The sequence below is a fragment of the Chiloscyllium punctatum genome, chromosome 20 (genome assembly GCF_047496795.1).
Source record: "Chiloscyllium punctatum isolate Juve2018m chromosome 20, sChiPun1.3, whole genome shotgun sequence".
In the NCBI taxonomy this organism is placed as follows: Eukaryota; Metazoa; Chordata; class Chondrichthyes; order Orectolobiformes; family Hemiscylliidae; genus Chiloscyllium; species Chiloscyllium punctatum.
Genome location: NC_092758.1, coordinates 31572044 through 31594688, shown reverse-complemented (window position 1 = coordinate 31594688; position 22645 = coordinate 31572044). Strand labels below are relative to the sequence as shown.

At 38.4% G+C, this 22645-nt stretch overlaps 1 protein-coding gene across 2 annotated transcripts in view; it reads right to left on the bottom strand.

Moving 5' to 3' along the window:
* The window catches only part of fnip1 (folliculin interacting protein 1), a 119986-nt gene extending 100984 nt beyond the window's left edge, over nucleotides 1-19002 (bottom strand). For both annotated transcript variants that reach the window (XM_072590613.1, XM_072590614.1), the window contains exon 1: nucleotides 18839-19002. In XM_072590613.1, the coding sequence (XP_072446714.1) occupies nucleotides 18839-18987 (149 nt within the window). In that variant the 5' untranslated portion in view covers nucleotides 18988-19002. The remainder of the gene's footprint in view (nucleotides 1-18838) is intronic.
* Between the last annotated feature and the right edge of the window lie 3643 nt (nucleotides 19003-22645).

Genomic DNA, 22645 nt, shown 5'->3' with positions numbered 1-22645 from the left:
GTGTCATGTGACAGGACTAGTATTGCAAAAATAAAAATGATTCTCCTTTATTTTCAACAAAACCCCCATGTACAGAGCCATCTGCAGATGGAGCAAAATGTTTCACTCAAATATTAACAGAAATGGCTGTTCATGAATTGCAAGCACTGTTTTCGAATCTCACAATACAGAAGAAACCCTTTAGCCCATGCTTTGTATTTGTTAAGAAAGCAACAAGTCTTAATCTTTGTCATTTCTATTATCCTCTCCCTTTTAAAAAAAAATCTATGCTGGCATTTGCTTCCACAGGGCTAGGAGTACTGGGTACCTTGAATCCATTCAACATTTCCATGAGGAACAAGACATTCATACCGGAGCATTTCATCTGAGGGGCACGTGTTCATGCACACTTGGTTTTGTCAATGATTGTCTCTGATTGCAGTGCCTCTATCATTCTAATATTTAGATACTGAAACACTTAACTGCCAAGCAATGACAATCTTCAAACAAGAGAGAAGTGAACTCAACCTTAAGACATATAATGGAATTACCATGGCTAACCCACCTCTCTCCCCATGTGTTGACATTCAAAACTTAAACAAATACTGCAATTACAGAACAGGTAATTCACCTTCTGTAACTCACCTTCTGACCTCCCAAAGCCGGATCACTATCTACAAGGCAGAAGTCAGGAATACTATTTGTCTAGTATAAGTGCAGCTCCAATAACTCAAGAAACTTAATCCCATCCCAGTCAAAAGCAGCCTGGTGGATTGACCACACAGCCACCAGCTTGAAAAAATGAATTGCCTGTACCACCAGCGCATAGTGGCAGCAGCATTAACCATCTACAAGATACACTGCAGAAACTCACCAAAGTTCCTCCGACAGCATCTTCGAAATATGCAATCTCTACCTCAAAGGACAAGGGCAGCAGAGGTAGTACACAGCCACTAAGTGAGTTTTAGTTCACAACAGACATCACTCTAACTTGGGCTCATTCTGCCGTCTTAGGAACTGTTGCTGGAACTTCTCTCAGGTCAGAACCCGAAACAGCCCTGATTGTAGCAGTGCAAAAAGGTGGATCACCACAACTGATACTAAAACAATTAGTGACGGGCAACAAATGCTGGCCTTGTTAACATTGCTTACGTTCAATTAAATAAAATTGACTGTAAAGAAACAAAAAAAAGATTGGAACCAGTGGCTTTCCCCTCGAGTCTAATTACTCAGATCAACAGCCTCAACCCATTTGAAACATCAAACCTAGTGTGTGGTTTGTGAAATGGGGACACAGAAATGATATAGAAAAAAACATTTCCTTCCCCTTCATTGCATTATGAAACGGAGTATCCCTTCAATCTGAAGACCTAATCAGTTACAACGCTTTGTTCTCAGAAATGATTAACTGAAATACCATGTCCAATTTTTTTTCAGCTACTCTTTTCAAAGAAAAAGGTTTCCAAGGAATCCAGATTTTCCATCCTTCACTTTGCATCCATGAGATGAGCACATGGTCTGATTTTAGGTCATCACTCTCAGTACTAACACCCAGCCCTCCACACTGGCAATGTAGTCTCTTCACCAGACAATATTTTAGGAGGGCAAGTAAAAGTTATTTCATTATTTAGCCTACAGACAATTTCTGATGATCCTGAAGAGGGATACAATACAGAAGGGATAGTTTCAGTCTGAAACAATAGATGACAAAAACAATAACATGGCTGTGTTTTCAACTTTGGGTAAGGTGATTTATCAAGTTGTTGTGTTAAGATAAAACATAAAATTCACTCTTTTCATTACTTTAGGATAGGGTAGAGTATTAGGCCTGCTAAAATGAGTAAACTCCAGAACTCAAGAAACTACAATGGATTACTATTGTCGGTGAGCCTCTGTACAAATAGCCATTTCTGCATAACACTTCAAATGCTTATTAGATATGGATATATGAAATTCATGAGCAGAAAAAGACCAGTTGCATCAAAGTTCATTCACAGAAAGATCACCAGAATTTCATGTGACTCTGGTGTGTTGGTTTAAATAAAAAATGAAACTTCAATTTAAAAAGGGCCATATTAAGCAACACGATAGAATGTCCTTCAATCTCTTTAAAAAATGCCTTGTTTGCAAACCCAAGCTTCAAACTGGCCAATTTTCCACTCTAGTGTTTATGAACAACACACTTACGGTGGTTTTTTTACGCTCTGAGGGGAACTGTTGGCAGTGCAATTTTAAAAAGCTGGGTGAATTTCTTTGGATACACCATATCATTTTGTAAACCATCCATTATGCATCAGGTAAAGTGGATTTTAAAAACTCCTGCTTTGTCCAAAGCTCCAAGTGACTATTGTCAGACAATGACAGGCTGCAGCATCCATATTTATATCTGGCTATATTTAGAAAGCACCAATCCAAATGCATTAGTAGGTTCATGAAACGTGTGACACGATATTAAGTAACACAGGTCAGAATAGAGCCAGTGTGTGTTCTGCTGAGCTCAGCTACCTAAATCCCATATTGAAATGGACCAATGTCACAAATGGCCTTGGCAATGGCCAGGCCAGGAATGAGAAAAACGATGCTTTGAAGCAGAGTACTGCAGATGCTTGAAATCTGAAATCGGAAAATTTTACAAGAAACTCAGTAGATTGGACAACTTCTATAGCGGGGTGGGGGGGGGGGGGGCGGGTTAGAGAGAGAGAGTGAGACAGGAGGTGAGAGATCATGTTTCAGGTTTTGACATTTCATCAAAACTGGGAAAAGATAGAGAAGCAATAAGTTCTGCAAATGAGGTAGGGGGTATAAGAACAAAAGAAAGATCTGTACTAGAATTAAAGACAGAACAGATTGAATGACAAAAGCATGAGCCCTCCAGGACTAAAGGGAGTGGAGATGGGCAGAATGAGAAACAAAGAAACAATGACATGCCCAAAACAGGTGTCCTGAAAATACCACAACAAACAAAGGAAAAAGAAGGTAACAAAAAGGGGCAAGAGTTTCCTGTCTGAAAATGACCAAACTCAATCCTAAGCCCAAAAGACTGTGTCAAGTACTGAGCTGCAAGCCGAGGTGTCGTTCCTGGGGCTGTGTTCAGCCATACTGGAACAACACAGTCAGTTGTGGACAGTGATGTCACCATGACAGCAAGGTGGGGTTAAAAGGACAGGCCATAGAAAACCTAGAGCCATAGACATGTGCTATGTAAAGCAGTCATCCAATCAGTGTTTGCTCTCCACAATACTGAGACCGCCATATTGTGAGCAGAGGTTTTTTTTGAGAAGTACTACTAAATTGCTGCTTTACCTGAAGACAGCATCTGGAGCTTTGGACAACGAGGAAAGAAGGTCAAAGAAAAGATGTTACGCTTCTTATGTTTGCACAGAGTGGTGTATTGAGAAAGGGTATGAGGGTTTGGATACAGAGGTATGGTCCAGGCTATCACAGAGAGAACAGTCCTTTCAGAATGCTGAAAAGGGGAAGATGTAGTTGGTGATGACATCTTGCCAGAGCCAGCAGAAAAAAGTGGGGTGGAAGAGAAGACAAGGGAAACCTCTATTATGGCTCTGGGAGGGAGGAAATGGAGTGAGGGCAAAAGTGCAGCAGACATGGGCATGGGCTCCATGTACCATGACTTAGAAGTGGGTAAGTTATCTGGAAGCCCTTGGTTAAGGGAAAAGAAGAGATCTATTGTGGAAAGTTGCTTTATTAGAGTAGATATGACAGAGACAGAGGAAATGGAGAATGGCACAGAAGTCCTTACAAGATGTAGGGAGTGTAGTTGAGGTTATGCAAGGCCAATGGTATATTGCTAGAAATGCAAATAGAAAATGAGTAAGCGGACTTACAAATGCAAACAGAAAATGCAAGTAAACAGACAAAAAGGGTGGATATTGTTTTATGCCAAGTTTCACACTCCTGATCTCTACCGAGTACTTTTGTTGCTAGTTAATACATTAAGGTAAACTGGTTTGAATTTTGCTGTCAAGGTTAGTCTTGCAATTTCAATAAAGAGCAACGTTGGGGCACTGTAGCCCGCACATTTATCTACTGCTATGTCCAATCAGAAGGAAAGTTACTTTTGTTTAAATACAGTGACTTGTTGAATGCAGAAGTTTCATTTTAAATTTAGCAGCATGGAAAAAGTTCATCTCCACGAGCAAAAAATTGATCTTTTAGCTTATATAATGCTGCACAGGACAAGATTAACTGCCTGAGTTGGAATGTTTACCACTGTTCAAGCTTGCACACAGCTGGTGGACTTTATTAAAGCAAACAATGAATTACAACTATGATTGTAATGTCACTAATAGTCAGCCACAAACCAAATTTACGCATGAAAAATAGTTTCTTAAGGAATGTACCAGAGAGCTGCCAGCAGTCGTGGAATTGTAATCTATGAGTCACACTTTCGGGAAAGGAGACAAAGGAGCCAAAATAAGAGGTAACTCCCAAATTTTGAAGAGCCTTCCTCATAAATTACCTATAGTTAACTACTGATACAGATTCCTCATTTGCAGTAGGCTAAGGGGTGTGTCTCAACACTGTCTTAGTCATGCATCTCTGAACTTGTGACAATGCATGTGACACTAGGAGGAAGACAGTTAAACCAGAACTTACAGCAATATTTGATTTTGAAATTAAAAGCAGGAAAGCAATCTATTCTCGTGATGCAAAGAGGAAAAGGCAGGTTGCTTCATCAGTTCTTCAACTTTGCTGTAAAGCTGATCCAGTATAACAAGCAACATTTTTGCATGCCAGAATTGACAGAAAGGAAACAAATTTTTTAAAATACTTTCAAACATCTGAAGTTTAACTGCAAGCATCGAGCATTTCAGTTAGAAACCAACTAATTAGGCAGAGATTGCTAAATGTCACCAACTGTTCCAAAATGGAAGCAATTGACAAATGTAACAAATTTTGACATTGATTTAGGAAAAAAATTGAAGTTTCATTTTTATCAAACTAATTGTCTGCAAGCATGAGCAAGAGAAAATGAGAAGAAATATCAAACCTTACAGTGGAAAACCTGAAAAATGACTAAAGATCAAAACAAATAAAAAGGCAATGGATATCAATGTTACAATTCGTACAAGAATCTACTACACTTGCACAGAATTAAAAGAACCATTTTCAAGATCAGAGTAAGAAAAAGGCTGTAAGGCTATCATTTATTTGGCAGATGCTACCTGCACTTTCATACTTACCTGCAGTTTGACCCAGATCCTCTGCCAAACATGAGGGCAAAGTGTCGATTCAATCTATATGAGCTATTATAAATTAGTGAGAAAATCTGTACCTCTAATTTCACAATTCATTCAAATAAAGTCAGTCTTGCTATTCATTCCTAGTTAAAGAATGTACCAATATGTCATATTGGTATGGAAATCTGTCTTAATTCTGTGACTTTACAGCAAATTGCTGACTCAACTCAAGACACCTGGTATCTCCAATTAGCAAATGCAAAGTGAATCACTATGGGTGAAATCATTCAATTAATTCTTTCCCATCCTTTAGCACATTTTATCAAACTGAGGCCTGTGACACAGGGCAACAATGTGTGACACTGTGATCCAAGAATAAACAGATGAATGGTGGCTAGAGCCACGTTTGCTCTATGTTCCTTCAGCATCTTTTCTAGACTTTTTCTCTCACCTCGGATGCTTCTCTATTGCTCCTGCTGCTTCCTCCGCACTTTAAATATTTTGTTCTCTCTGGGCGACTATGAGGGTTGGCCAGACTTTGCAGTGAGAAACATTTACACCCAATACAGCTATGCCTGCAAAACTAGTTACTGTCTTCACTTATCTTGTCCACAAGATCCACCTTTTATGCCCTCCATCTTATTTCCCCCTAAACTACCAATCACTCAATTCTGACCCCATACCTGTCCATATTGTTAACAGTTCCTTCTCCTCAGGTACTGTTCCAGTCTTCATCAAATCTGCCATCATCTGCCTTGGCTCATATAAAACAAATTCCAACCCCTCCATCTTTGAAAATTATTGCCCCATTTCTTCCCTCCATACTCCATTTCTTTCCAAAGTTCTTGGATGTGTTATTGCCTTTCAAATCAGTGCCCAGCTTGGCCTGAACTCCTTGATTGACACTACCAAATCAGGTTTTTGATCCTACGCAGTACTGAAATTCCTCGGAAATAAACATCCTGTGGTGAGAGAGATACAAAATATCCCTCCTCATTCTTCTCCAACTGTCTTCTGATTCTGACATTGTGGACCATTCCTCTCCATCACTGTCCAGCTCAGTGGGACTGCACTCAGTTCCATGCTTACTTATTGAGGTATAACCAGAGAATCCTGCAATGCCTTCTCTTCCAGCTTCTGCAGAGTTAGCTGTGGTATCAAAAAGACCAGAAAAAAAAGTAGGAAATACATAAATGGAAAGCTTTAAAAAAGTGGAACTGCAAAACATTTAGGTTATTATAGGTAGAAGAAATAGAAGCCTGTATCAACCTTTACTATAATTCAGTTTAGTAGAGAAGTTTCATTACGTCCAAAACCTCAGGCATGGAACTTTAACATTATTTTAACTCAACTTCTGTAGTTTCTACAGCTACCAGCATTTGGTTTAAGGGTTATAGGAAATTAGAGATAGGAAGAGGTAATGGCATGGAAGGATTCAAAAACAAGGATGAGAATGTTTACCCATATAGAATCACTGAAGATTTATGTATTTTTCCCTATGAGATAGCCAAAACTGCAAATAATACTCTGTAATCTCAATGTTTTAAGCAAATGTATCCATTAATTTTTCTTGTACTCATCGACCCTACTTATAATAAAAGGTTGTTAACCTTTGACTTTAATTTATACTCATTTTCAAGGAAGTCTACATTTGAACTGTTATAATGTATAGTTCCTGTCTATCCACATCTGTGATCCACATCTGTTTATCCTTTCATTACATGTGAACTCCCATTCCTTGCTTCCCTCAGAAAAACGTACAGCATCACACATCAACATTAAATTGCTTCTTTCTTTTATTCTTCTATATCACTAACTTGTCCATGCTTTCTTCAAGGTTTTTCAAAACAGCCCTCCCCTTCCAACTCTCACTTTTAAGAGAACCGAGCAAGTGTTTACACTTTCCCAATTGTAAAATGATCTACAGATACTGTGAACCAGTGGAAGCAGCATTACACAGGGAATTACCATTCCTTATCCAATCCAGTAACATCTACTTGCCTTAACTGCTCCTTTCCTTGTTCATCAATAACTGTCTACCAATGCTGATAAAACTCCTCCTAAATCTTACCCACTCTTTAAATAAAGCTCATATAATCTTAACGTGGCCTCCGATAATTCCTATTCTCATTTTTAAAAGTACTTCCAACTATTTCAAAACGCTTAGGATGTCTGAGCTTTCAACTTCTTTGTTAACTTTCTGTTTAAGAGTTCCTGTGTAGATAGCCTATAAACTAATTCAAAATATTTTCCAGCTAATATAACATCCTAAAATCATTAAAAGAAAAATCGATTTATTGCCTATTTATTGCTTCTGATTTTTTATAGGTAATGAATATTTCAGGAGAGCTAAGATCACTACCATCAGCTGCTTTAGCTAGTCTAGCATTTTAATCAATTTCCATTCATCTCGAGCTCTCATTGATATCTTCTGTAAACTTGAAATATATTTGTTCTTTTTCTGTCTGAGTTCTTTAATGTTTATTAAAATTTCAAACAATGAAAACAAACCTATTAAAACTTATTTCATGCCCAATTGAAAATGTAAACTGCAACTTGGTTAAATAATCAGTCTTGCAAAAACATTGTTTTACCAGGCATCATGATTTTGCAGACATAGCTTCCTCTCCAGGTTTCCTTTCCAGAACAGTTTAAAAAAACAATGTACACCACATGAACACAACTCTGGCTACAGACCTATGGTGCTATGCAACCGAAAGGACAGATTAGTTGTGCCGAATGGCCCGTTTCTGTGAAAGACATTCTCTGCAATGGAGGTACAGGGATACCCTAGGAGTCTGCCCGCAAGTCAATTTATATGCAAGTTGGAACACAATTCAGGACAATGTAAAGAAGCCATTCGTAAGTACAGAAAATGTTCATATGTCAGGTCTTCAAAATTACATCCCTGTTTGGGATCGCTTCCTAAGTATGAACATTCCTAAGTTGGATGTTTGTAAATTGGGGTCCTTACTGTACTGGCTTCCTCTTAAACTTGGTTCTCTGCAAGGAAAACACATTGTAACAAATGTAGAAGAACGTTCGCATGAACATTGCTTTGCTGCTAAGAATTCATGGTCAAGAACAATAGTCTAGTCATTGCAAGACAAGGTTATCCTGTTCTCAGTTTGAACACATTGTGCTCTGTGGTCTATTACTGGAGCAGCTGAATATTGAGCACTTGCTTCTACAAAAACTGAACTTGAAACTGCCCAACTGAAAATTCAGACCTATTCTGTAGACCATGAACTATTAGATGGAATGATCCATCCTCTTCCCTACTCAAATATGATTTTGGAAACAGTGTTCATCTTTTTAAAGCAAAGTCCATTTTTAGATTGGATTACATTCCCTACAGTATGGAAACAGGCCATTTGGCCCAACAAGACCGCACCAACCCTCCAAAAAGTAACCCACCTAGACCCAAAGAGTAACGGTGAGCATGGAAGAAAGTATACAATTATGTCCACCAGGGGTCAGCAACTGGACCACTTCTTAACAAATTATCTACAATTGGGCAAATAGATCTGAATTTTAAACATCACGTATGGCACAATGCTTGAAAATGTAGCAAATAGTAAAAGGGGAAGAGCAAGAGATTCCAACAGATATCAGGCTCCCATACTCCCCGACACTATATTTACCCCTGACTCATGCACCTAACACAATGGACAATTTAGTATGGCCAATTCACCTGATGTGCATATCTTTGGATTGTGGGAAGAAACTGGAGCACCTGGAGGAAACCCATGCAGACATGGGAAGAATGTGCAAACTCCATACAGGAAGGAGGGAAGGTCGTGATCAAAAAGTAATTTATATCAGGCATGAAATGCCAATTAGATGCAGTATCGATCCCATTTCCATTGATGACGACCATTCAGATTAAGAACCTTTTCCAATTCCCACCCAAGATGTGCCTGCTCCACGTACCCATTTAATTCAGCCAGTAGGAAATAATCCTAGGACTCTATAGTTCTTAGTCTTATCTGGCAAGCTGTTACAAATTGAAGGTTATTAGTCCTCTGATTTTTGATCCATCATCAGATAGACTTTCTGGCTTGTAAGTGATATGTTGAGATAATGAATTGGGTATGTAGAAACTGAGCACAAGGAGAAAACCATACTAGTCCCGTGCACCGGAGTTGCATCATCTCTTTCACATCTACAAAATTTACCCAAGAGCAATGAAACAATCAAAACGGGTGTCAGCCATTCCAGTCAAGTTTGCTTGGTCATTCAATTAGCTGTCAGAGCACAATCCAACATTCCTGAACTGTTCTTATATTCCTAGACTTGCCCAGTATCCAAAAATTCATCACTCTCTATTTTAAATATACCCGAATAGAGAAGCCTCAGCCTTCAAAGCAGAGAGGATGAAAAATTCTTGTCCTTTGATAGGACTGAATTGAAAAATTTCTCCAAAATGGCTGATTCCTTCTGACTTCCAAACAGGAGAAATATTCTTCAAGCATCTATTTATCGAAAGAGTGTTATATTATGCTTCAATTAGATCACCTCTCACTCATCTAAACTCTACATAGGGATAGCGGACTCTGTCTCTTCTCAGTAAATTCTTTGATCTCAGGAACCAGTATAAGTTACTGTAAATTCTGTTATCAGATGGTCATTTCTGCATTGGGTCAGAAAGAGGCCTACCTCCCTAAACCTTTATCACTGGTCTAGGATCCAGCAAAAAGATAACCCTTCACAACACTCTCCAATCATCTGTATGGTCTCAGTCTGTTCATAGAGATGTTGGTGTCGTGTTAACGTCATTAGGTTAGAAATTCAGAACTGGATTAGTGGTGCTGGAAGAGCACAGCAGTTCAGGCAGCATCCAACGAGCAGCGAAATCAACGTTTCGGGCAAAAGCCATTCGATTCCTGATGAAGGGCTTTTGCCCGAAACGTTGATTTCGCGGCTCATTGGATGCTGCCTGAACTGCTGTGCTCTTCCAGCACCACTAATCCAGTATTTGATTTTCAGCATCTGCAGTCATTGTTTTTACCTTAGAAATTCAGAACCACAGGCTAATGTTCTAAGGACATGGATTCACATCCGATCTTGGTAGATGGTGAACCTTGATTTCAATAAAAATCTGGAAAGAAAGAAAAGCTCGCCAAATGGTGACCACTGTTGATCATCATAAAAAAAAACATCTCATTCATTAATGTATTTTAGGGAAAGAATTCAGTCATCCTTACATGGTATGGCCTATAAATGACTCCAGACCGACAGTAGTTTGGTTGGCTCTTAACCACCCTCTGGGCAATTAGCAACACATTAAGTGCAAAGCTTGCCAGCAAAACCCAAATCCCATGGATGAATGAAAAAGTGGAGTGAACTTTCATTGTACTCCCTCTAGTGTAGGATTGAATTTTTTTCAATGATCAATAATTTTGTCATGGGTAAGTGAGATTTTAATTTACATTCTATTTAACTGAAAATAATTTACCTGATTACTTGAAAAATATTTTCTGTATAGAAGAATAGCCATATTGCTCAGGTTAAAAAAGGTAAGGTCTTGGGTTTATGAATGCTTTTATGATCCAGATGAAATAATGTTTACCCAAGAATACAGCTAAAGTTTTAAAACAGCTTTAGTTTTGTCACTATTAGACATATTTTGAGATGGATGTATTCAGCTGTGTCTTGCAAATGTTACTTAGACTGAGTGAAGTTTTAACATAACAGTTGTTGTGGAGTCACACGTGTTTCTTGCAGTTAAAAGATACAGATAGTTTTTGAAATAAAACTAAGATATTAGTTGGGACACCGGGGGGGGGGGGGGGGGGGGGTGACACTATAGATTCTAAGTAGATGTTATACTCCACTATAGCAGTTACTGCACTACTGCCACATAATTTTGGTATAAATTTAGTAAGTAAAGAGGGACAAGAGATCATAAAAGCAACTGACTGATGAAGGACAAAATAGAAGACAGTCAACAGAAATGTTAAACAATATGACAATCATTTTTAAAGACATCAATTTGGAACTGAGTGCACACTAATCAATGTTTTACTATGGACACTTCATACATTGGCAAGCCAATTCAAGTTCTGGATGTCCCTAATCATACACAGGGAGTAGAGGATTGCAAGGGTTAAAGTGTGCGATTCTTATTGGTTTAGGGCATAGAAAATACCTCAGATAGAAGACCAAAAAGTATTTGCTCAGTCAAAAAGAAATGAGCGCTGGCATTCCAAATTGGATCAACTAAAAACCACTGCTTTTAAGTATAATTCTTTTATACTGGTTTTGATTTACTTAAAACAACAAACAAACTTATGAAAATATATTTGTATCTGGAATGGTCTTATAAATGATCGGGACTATTAAATTTTTCGATTGGTCCTCTTAACTCTCAGTAATTGTAACTGACTTGAGTCTTACACTACATTTAGGGAAGGAGATCTAAAACAACTCACAATATTCTAGATGTGGTTTCACTAACACACCATATAAAAACTGAAGAAAGGTTTCTTTATTCTTAAAACTCCAATCCCATTGTAATAAAGGCTAATATACTATTTGCTTTCCTAACTACTTTTTGTACCAGACTGTTAAATTTCTGTGATGTGCACAACATAGACATGCGAGTATAAACAATTTCCAGTCAGAACAATCAAGAAACAGCCAGGAGATCTATTTCTAATTATTTCAAAATCTATGTTTCCAAATAGGCTTAAAACAAAAACCAAACTAAAACAAATCTAGCTATTATAACAAAATAATTGTTAATAATTTAGTTTCAAAATTAAAGGTTAATGCCTATTTCAGCTTAAAACCCTCCAATTAAATTTGCATTTCTTGTGCAACACGAGTCATGCCTCCCAAGTTACCAGCACTCTTTTGGTTCAGTCTACACAGCAACTGTGATTAAAGCAACTTTTAGACAACAAATTGGACATCACTTATTTCGAAGATAAGACACCTACAAATATTTTTTTTTAAATGACAGAAATGCGTTATCCTTCGGGGTTCAAGGCATAGCAGTGCAGAAATTTTCATACTTTCCTAGAAAATGTACGTTGTAAGAATGACACACAGTGGATGTTTTGAGCAGTATTCTTTGTCCCACAACCCAGAGTTTCCACTCACTCACAGAGTTTGACTATGATGGTAGTCAAACCTGCCCACGAACTGCATAATCAGATGCAATAGCAAAATTTTTATTTAATGTAATTTATTAAATGCAATTGGAATATTTAAGAAGGGCAATTTGGTAAAGTCTAAGCAATATACCTAAAAACACATTTTTCAATAAGATAAGCATTTTAAATCGTTATCAATTCATCAGCTAAGAGTAACCCACTTTTAAATGGTTGAAAAGATCAAAAACACAAACCTACTTTCTAGTTAGATTGAGGTACAATGGTCAATTTAACAAATTTACAAGAATAATCACTCAAAAATCTTGTAAAACATATTACAGTTCTTGTGCTCAAGTGCTCCGACTTAAATTTTATGGAACTTCCTCAAAAGCTTTCAAATGAGCACAATTACTTTGGAAAAAAAGAATACAAGCATGGACTACTTTCTAAACGGTGAGAAAATTCATAAAGTCAAAGTACAGAGGGATCTGGGAGTGCTAGTTGAGGATTCTCTAAAGGTAAACATGCAGGTTGAGTCTGTGATTAAGAAAGCAAATGCAATGTTGTCAATTATCTCAAGAGGGTTAGAATATAAAAGCACCGTTGTGCTACTGAGACATTATAAAGCTCTGGTTAGGCCCCATTTGGAGTACTGTGTCCAGTTTTGGTCCCCACACCTCAGGAAGGACATACTGGCACTGGAGCGTGTCCTGCAGAGATTCACACGGATGATCCCTGGAATGGTAGGTCTAACATATAAGGAACGGCTGAGGATCCTGGGATTGTATTCATTGGAGTTTAGAAGATTAAGGGGAGATCTAATAGAAACTTACAAGATAATACATGGCTTGGAGAGGGTGGACGCTAGGAAATTGTTTCCGTTAGGCGAGGAGACTAGGACCCATGGACACAGCCTTAGAATTAGAGGGGGTAAATTCAAAACAGAAATGCGGTGACATTTCTTCAGCCAGAGAGTGGTGGGCCTGTGGAATTCACTGCCGCAGAGTGCAGTGGAGGCTGGGATGCTAAATGTCTTCAAGGCAGAAATTGATAAATTCTTGATGTCACAAGGAATTAAGGACTACGGGGAGAATGCAAGTAAGTGGAGTTGAAATGCCCATCAGCCATGATCGAATGGCGGAGTGGACTCGATGGGCCGAATGGCCTTACTTCTGCTCCTATGTCTTATGGTCTTAATTATCTGATACTCCCAACGTTGATTAATTTACCTTCGGGGCATGTCTAGTTTGTGGGCAGAACCCACTCCGAGCACAAGATCTCTGAAACTTGATTTGTGCTGTGCTGAATGCAATTTGCACTTTAAAATTCCATGATCTTGTGTGTTTGATCAACCAATATTGGGGGAGATATGGCATTGTGAAAACTCCAATCTATGATGCTAATGCTTAGCGATGAAAATCAACTAATGACAAAACAAAATAATTGTTTCTACTGATGATTAATGTAGATTTATTAGATCACCATCTTGTAATAAAAAAGGTATAATCATTGCTCATTTGAGAACAGTTAACCAGGTTATCATTTTCAAAATGAACAGATAACATAAGCCGTAAGAGCGGAAGAACAGGTGCTTTGTGGATGTCAAGTGTGCTGAGATTTTCTTAGAAGTTATTTATCTCCATAACAAAGTGAAGAATCTTCACAGCTGAACAGGAAAATATAATGGGCATTCCAAAGGCGACATTAAGGTGTAAAAAAAATCTTTATTTTTCTGTATTTTTGATTGTGGATCAAAATGGGAAAAAGACGATTTTGAAATTGTGGACAGGATTTGTGCACTGTTTAAAAGTTATCAACCGATTGTAAAAGTGCTTTTCTCCACTCTTGCTTGTTCATCCGGTGGAGAAAGGTTAGTTGCACATGAACTGGCTGCAGGGATTGGCTACGAAGTGAGATTCAACCTGCATCAAGTAGCTGATTGGTGTATGCAGTGACAAACAGCTGTCAACGAAAAAGGCCTTTTGCCTGCCAACAACTGTGATTGGCTTCCAGGTAGTTTAACAGTATATAGGTGTGATCCAATTAATTTTCCAACATCAGTTGCTTAAACTATGGATTTTAACCAATAAGTCAGAGACTTTATAATTTGTGAATCACTCATTCAGTGCCTCCTGCAAGAAATGAAAAACACCTAATAAAGAGAGATCAATACACAGCAAATCCTGGCAAACCAAAGTGATCATCTCAAGGAACATTGTTGTCAAGGATGAATGAATTGCCTTCCCAGTTTTTCCCTTCACTCATACAACCATTTTATTCCACCTATCAGTGTGTCTGCAAGTGGAGTTAAGGGGGTTAGACTTATATGCCAACAGTTTATAATTGTTTACCTTGAGCTCAAACCTATTTGTTATAAATTCTTGTTAAGCACAGAAACCTAGTCCATATTTTCTGTTAACCTAGGTTAAAACACAGGTAAATTGGGGAATTTTGCATATTTTTAAAGACAACACGATGGTTCAGTGGTTAGCATTGCTGCCTCACAGCACCAGGGACCGAGGTTTGATTCCAGCCTCAGACAACTGTATGCGGTGTTTGCACATTCTCCCCAAGTCTGCATGACTTCCTCTGGGTGCTCCCATTTCCTCCCACAGTCCAAAGATGTGATAAACTGCTCATAGTATCCAGGAATGTGCAGACTAATTACATGAGCCATAGGAAATGCAGGGTTATGGAGATAGGGGAGGTGTGGGTGAGGTGCTCTTTGGAGGTTCCGTGTCATCTCAACGGGCTGAATGGCCTGCTTCCACACTGTAGCGATTCCATGATTCTTCTGAATAGCAGGTCTTAATTTCCACCAAATTACCCCAGAGAGATATGACAAAGGACACATACTGACAAACATACTAGCACCTAATATATAGCAGAACAACTCAAGAATTCTCTTGTATCCAAACTTTAATTTTGGCCATAAAGAAACAATGAAGACAGTCTATATGGATGCTGATAAGTCTGATACAAAAATTCAAAAAATAATTGGGGGCGGCACGGTGGCACAGTGGTTAGCACTGTTGCCTCACAGCGCCAGAGACCCAGGTTCAATTCCCACCTCAGGCGACTGACTGTGCGGAGTTTGCACGTTCTCCCTGTGTCTGCGTGGATTTGCTCCGGTTTCCTCCCACAGTCCAAAGATGTGCAGGTCAGGTGAATTGGCCATGCTAAATTGCCCATAGTGTTAGGTAAGGGGTAAATGTAGGGGTATGGGTGGGTTGTGCTTCGGCAGGTCGGTGTGGACTGTTTCCACACTGTAATGTAATTTAATCTAATACACAGCCAATGCTGTAAGTTTATCATTTAGCCTGAATCAAATGAAAATCAAACATATTCCCACTTTCACATAGTGAAAACTACCATGATATGGATCGCACTAGATGCTTTCTGGTTTTTAAAGGATGTGCTTTCAAATGTATGTACATTGTTTACTAATTATGTCCCGTACTGCTCAACATAAAATTTTCCATAATGTGGAGGTGCTGGTGTTAGACTGGAGTGGACAAAGTTAGAAGTCACATGACACCAGGTTATAGTCCAATAGGTTTATTTGAAATCACAAATTTTTGGAGTGCTGGCCCATCATCAGATGAAGTGCTCCAATAACACCAATGTGAAGTATATTGCTGAGCAAAAACATATCAGCTTGGTCAGTGCTACTGAACCCCATTTGGCAATGGGCACTGAAGTCATCCACCCACAATACATTCTGCACCATCAGGGCTTCCAACAGGTATTCAATATGAAGGAGCACTGATTCATCAGCACCCAAGGTAACTCCCCCCTGACTGTATAAGTGTACCACCGCTTAGACATACAAGGGTAGTGTTAATATCCAGGAGAAAGTGAGGACTGCAGATGCTAGAGATCAGAGCTGAAAAATGTGTTGCTGGAAAAGCGCAGCAGGTCAGGCAGCATCCAAGGAGCAGGAGAATCGACGTTTCGGGCATATGCCCTTCTTCAGGAATCCTTACATTGTCATTTCTGGTGACAAAGTTAGTGTCAAGTGATTTGTCAATTACATTCCTTCCTTTAAAAAAAAGACTTCCTAACAGTGTGATTCAACCATGTGGCTTGCCAGGTTATTTCAGAGGGCATTTATGAGTCAATCCCACTGTTGGGTCTGCAATCCCATTTAGGCATGATGGCAGGCTTTCACTACTTCTGTTTTAAAAAGAAAATCATGAAACTGAAATATTAACTCTTTTTTTACCCACCAAAACTGATAGAAATGCTTAAAAAGTCAAGCAGTACCTATGGTTAATTTCAAATTTCTAGAATCCACATTATATTGCTTTTGTTTTAAGGACTCGTGTTCCTTTTCACTAGGCAAAGATGCGAACCTTTTTCTTTAAGGTAAAATGGATCTAAATGACAGTACAATAATAAGCACTGTTACATAATGTAAAAGGAAACAAAAACTTCATTTTATTATAAAGGAACAGACAAGAAATAATGTGAAAATGTCCAGGAAGAATTGGAAAAGTACATCCTCCAAATGGCGAGAGGTTGCAGAACTCAGATGCAGAGCAATCTGAATGTTCTAGTGTGTGAATCACAAAAGGCTAATATGTAAAGGTAGCATATATAGAGGTTGATAAAATCATGAGGAGCAAAGATAGGGTAAATAGACAGGGTCTTTTCCCTGGGGTGGGGGAGTTCAGAACTACAGGCATAGGTTAGAGTGAGAGGGGAAAGATTTAAAAAGGACTGAAGTGGCAACCTTTTCACACTGAGTGGTGCATTTATGGAATAAGCTGCCAAAGAAAGTGCTGGATGCTGGGACAATCACATCTAAAAGGCATCTGGATGGTTATTTAAATAGGAAGGGTTTATAGGGATGTGGGCCATGTGCTGGCAAATGGGACTAGATTAATTTAGGATATCTAGTCAAATTGGACTGAAGGGTCTGTTTCTGTGCTGTACATCTCTCTGCTGACTTTCTTGATTAGAGTCAAAGTTATTGCTTATTGGTCAGCTAGCACAGTTAGATGGCTGGTTTGTGGCGCAGAGCGATGCCAACAGCATGGGTTCAATTCCCACATCAGCTGAGATAACCAAGAAGGACTCTCCTTCTCAACCGCTCTCCTTGCCTAGAGCATCATGACCATCAGGTTAAATTACCGGTCATCTCTGAGAGCAGTCCTATAACTGTTAGCACTATGGTAACTTTACCTTGTGTCAAAGAATATGGCAGCCTTGTGTGAATGTGTTCAGTGACTAATCATCATGGTAATTAATTACAAAAATAAAAGTTTGGATACAACTTGCCAGGTTTCACTTTTGAGACCTGACTTGTTCAGTAATAACATCTACTGGGATCTCAATCTAGTCATCTGCTAGTTATAGGTTTCTTGAAATTAACAGTGAACACAAATCCATGACTCTATGTACACTACTAGAAGATATTCATGAGTGGGTAAAGATCCACTGCACTGTTAAAGATATGAAGACTAACTGTGATGTTTATCAATAGGAGAAACCTACTAAATGAGTACGGGCTGAAGATTTAATCCTTGTCTGCATAACAGTAACATGGTTTTAAAAACGTGTTTTGGCAAATATTTAGCAGTTACATTAATTCCCACGCCTTTATTCTTTACTGCTCATTTTGCAAAAAAAGTGCCCCCTTTGTTGATTGGAGCCTGAAAGTGAGGTACAAAATGTTTCCAGACGTAATATCCAGAAGAATTGTGTCATATATAGACATTTCTGTTAAACTCCACCTTAATTAATTTCTCAAAAATCGCTAACAACTAATTTCCATTTCACTACAATGTAAAACAAACATCATGTTTATGATATATTGTATTTATCAGTATTCTAAGTAGTTCCTATTAGATTGTTTATACTACAATGTAGTCCATGCAATTCCATTAATTATCTACTTTCAGTATGATGCAGCTTTAAAAGAGGAAATAAACAGCAAGATATCACGATCCATCTGCTCATGTGTGCCAAAAATCAATCAATCATTGGGGGGAATTTTTTTTAAAAAAGCATTTTAAAAATGCATTTTTTTCAAAAAAAACAAACGATCGTCTAACATCCGAAACCCAATCGACCCATGGAGAAAGCAGAATAATTATTTTAATGTAAAGATTGGGTTAAAAAAAACATCAAACCGACGTCAGTATTCTTCACATTTATTTCTATCCAAGCTTCAAGACGTTTTTTTTCTTCACTTTTTGACTTTCAGCCCAGTCTTTATCTCAATAATTGTCACAAGAGGAGAACACACGTGTAGGTCCACCCAACCACTGGGAACTACACGTCCATAGGCGTTCTCCTCAAAAAGGTAAAGAATAACAAACGCCCAGTAAAGCAAGTCTCACAATAAACACGATTCACAAACGAAACTCAAAACGACGGAAGAAACACAAAGAATATGTACCAATTCAGCGCTAAAACACACTTCCGTAATCTGGCCACAATGTATCAAGCATCATCGCGTACAATCACTGTATCATTTTAACTACTGATACTCTTTGATGTAATTCTTCCCTAAGAGGAAGCATTCAAAACACATCCAATCATGGCTCTTACCTGAAGGAACTGTCTTCCTTCAAACCTTTGGTAGGGGAAAGTAAGCCATTCCGTTTATTAAACAGTTTCTGAAATAAAGTCGGTGGCATTTTTCCCGTAGATGTGAGAATCGGAGTGTAACTCACTACCCCATCGAGCTTCACTGTCATATGACTGAGGCTGGCTTGGTGCCGCCGCTTCAGGAAAACTCCAAACGATTTCTTTCATTGGCCCTCTGTCGACAGACCTGCTCTGTACCGAATGTAATTATTGGCTGCTTTGCGTCGTGTAACCACATGTTTAGTGAGATTTTTTTCAATGTTTTGGTTTTTTCTTAGGGGAGTGTTCAGTGCGTGCAAGGAACTGGTGTCTTTCTTGATCTCGACCAGCAGTAAATACTTCAACTTCTTCATACCATTAAGGGTTCGCTGGTTTATATACGCATTACGAAACTACAGTTTTCTTCAGTCTACCATTTACGAACTGCAACACATATGCAAGTAATTTCAAATACAATTTTTAACACGTTTATTCCACACATCGGAGAGGATGGTGTTACAGTTATGTCCCGCTTTGTGCGCTGGCCAATAATTTTAATCACCAAATAAGGCAGGCATGGGAGAAAAAAATTAACCTCAGAAATTTATAACACAAACAGCCGAGCTGCAGTAACCTTCACCGTGTCGACTGAGTCGGCTTTCCATTTAGTTACCTCAGTCCCCTTCTGTATAAAAAAGCTAACATATTCTGCGTAAACTATTGTTTTCATGACTTATACAAGTCCTACCTGTTCACTGCATTACAAAAAAAAACTTCTTTGATTGTCTTAACATTTACTGGCAGGGTGTATGAGCCAGTAAAACAAAATCCCTTTTCCTGAAAACCCTTAACTCGTACCATTTAACTTTTTATTTTATACTAAATACAAGAAAACAAGCATCCAATGGCCAGATTTTAAATTCAGTCCATAAAACCGATGTCGCAGATTGTCATCCGTTGGACAACTTTTACTTCCAACATAAAGTAGTTTGGTCGGCCAAAGCATGACATCAGCTTCGCATCAGAAGGGACAGTGGACCCGAAGCGTTAACTGCTTTCTCTCTATATATAGTTTCAGATCTGCTGAGTTTCTCCAGCAATTTCTGTGGGGTTTTTAAGCTCCAATTGTAATGCATGATGCGTCTAAAAACTTTTTAGGTTTCTCGTAATCTGCTTTATAGTAGTTGCTATAGTTGAAACTGGTGAGAAAGTGAAACTAAGTATGTGCGCTGCATTATCATTCCTGGTTTGAAATTGACCTAAGTGCGTAAGAACTCTCTCGGCAATAACTATCCTTCCTAAAATGAGAGCTCGGAATGTGCCAGCAGGTGTACCTGCACCCATAGGAGAACACTAGCTCCAAAATGCAATTTCATTCAAGCCCAACAGAGGGTAATTCCCAGCAACTGAGAGGTACGGTGTAAGTGGTTTGAAGATCGTTTTGAACAATGTTAGAAAAGTAAACAGATCCACTATTATTTTTAAATTGGAAACAAGCAAAAAGATTTTTAAATTGCGAATTATTTGCAATTAGGATGGAAGAGAAAGGTGCACATTCACCCAACAGCATTGATATTTCAGGGACACGAAGAACATATCGATCTGAATAGTAGGGCCTAAAACAGACAAGATTCCCGCTGATACATGAGCAGATTAATTATGTGGTTGTTCGGCAGTAATTTGGCTGCAGAAGGCAGAAACCAGAGATCGCTGGGAAATGATTCATTATAGTCAAATATGGATAATTTGCTTGTGTTATGTAAGTGTAGGAAGTGATCAGATCAGGTTTGGGGAGGTTAGAGGACTACTCGAAGGACTTAGGGAGACCTCTGCTGCTATTCTAGCTCCAGAAGAACATGCCTCAATTTCATGTGGCCTAATTTTTATTAATCATCCTTTCTTGTCACATTTCTTCTGGTGGACAAACTCCCCTACCTTGCCATTAACATTACATTATATGCAGCAGAATTATTACATCATGATGTTTCTAATGCTTAGAGGCTGCTGCATGTTTTGTCCACTTATGCCAGTTGTTTATTCTGATCTCTCCCTCCACCCTTTCCTTGCAGCTGTAACAGTATATTCTGCTCTCTTTCCTGGTACCCTGATGCACTTTGTTTGGTGCAATCTGCCTGTATAACACACACAACACTTTTTACTGTACATGTGACAACAATAAATCAGTCATATACTACTTGGCAATGCAGGGGAGGCAGGGCTTAGTGGTATTAGCGCTGGACTATTAATCCAGAGACCCAGCTAATATTCTGAGGTACGATCCCGCCATGAGAGATGGTGGAATTTTAATTCACTAGAAATCTAGAAATGAAAACTCCAGTGATGACCGTAATTCCTTTAAGTCCACGAATGTCCATGCGGGAAGGTAACTGCCATCTTTACCTGGTCTGGCCTGCATGTGATTGCAGACCCACAGCAATGTGGTTGCCACTTAACTGCCCTCTAGGCAGTTAGAAATGGGCAATAAGTGCTGGCCTAGTCAGCGGTGCCCTCGTCCCATGTGTGAATTGAAAAAAAAGAGGAAGAATTTTGATTTTCAAAATTTTAACCTCTCTCTTGACTGGAGATCAGGACCTATAATTTTTCAAGTTTACAATTAACAGAGTTAGGATGCTCAGATAAAATACTTGGACTTTTAAAAACCTATACAAATATACCAAAGCCTAAAAGGCACAAAATGGCACTTAAGTAAAAGAAATCAAGAATTCTGGGTGACTTAAGCGAGACAACTTTCTGGATACTGTACGCAGAACAGAAGTTGAAGGAAGATTCCCCAGTGTTTTTTTTTGCTCAAATAGTGGATTTATTTCTAGGACAAAGGCTTTTGATAAATTTTCATCAAATAACATGAAACACAAAATGGAAGATCCCAGTAGTATTGTGCCATTCTTCCACTTTTAGACTTAGCAAGATGTTACAATCCTAGTAGAGTAAAAGTTTTTTTTTAAAGTTTTTTTTTGCAGCAAGTATGTACAATTAAGTGCCTTGTTAGACCAATTAAGAGGTCAGTTAAATGATAACCATATTATTGTGGGCCTGGAGTCACATATAGACCAAAGTGGGTGGTAATAACAGCAGATGTCCTTCTCTAAATAACTTTTATGAACCAGATAGTATTTTATGGCAATCCAGTAAGATACATGATATCCATGAAATTATTTCCAAATTAATTATTTCAAATAATAGGATTTAAATTCCGTGGTGGGATGGGCAGTATGTTCTTGGAACTTTGGTCTGGTTCTCCAGCTCTCTAGTTCTGTGTTTATGAGAGAAACAGTTAACTTTGATTCAAATAGGATTCTTCTTTGGAACATAATAGGCAGTTTTTGCACACTTTAGTACACAGTTATCAATTGGCAGTGACAAAGACAGCATGCAGGCATTGTGTTAATGCTATAATGAGCCAAGGTCTTGTATGTAAACCATATGCTCAACTGCCATGTTCATGAAGCATAGTTATGTGAAACTGAAAAGTTGTGGTCTGAACTGTCATTAAACTTCTTTGAGCTTTAAGTAAATTGAATACATACTACCCCATCTATTTTACTTCAGAATAATAAAAGAAAATACGATATGGTGTGCAGCACTAGGAATAAGCTTGAAAACTATAGGAGAAAGCCTCGGACAAGACTTGTAGCAGCTCAGAAATCACATTTATATTAGTACTGCAGTAAAAAAAAAATCACATGAACAGTTAACACTTGAGTTGTAGCAAGGTAAACAAAATAGGACAGAACTTTTTTTTAAAAAGTAACCACTAGACATTGTTAA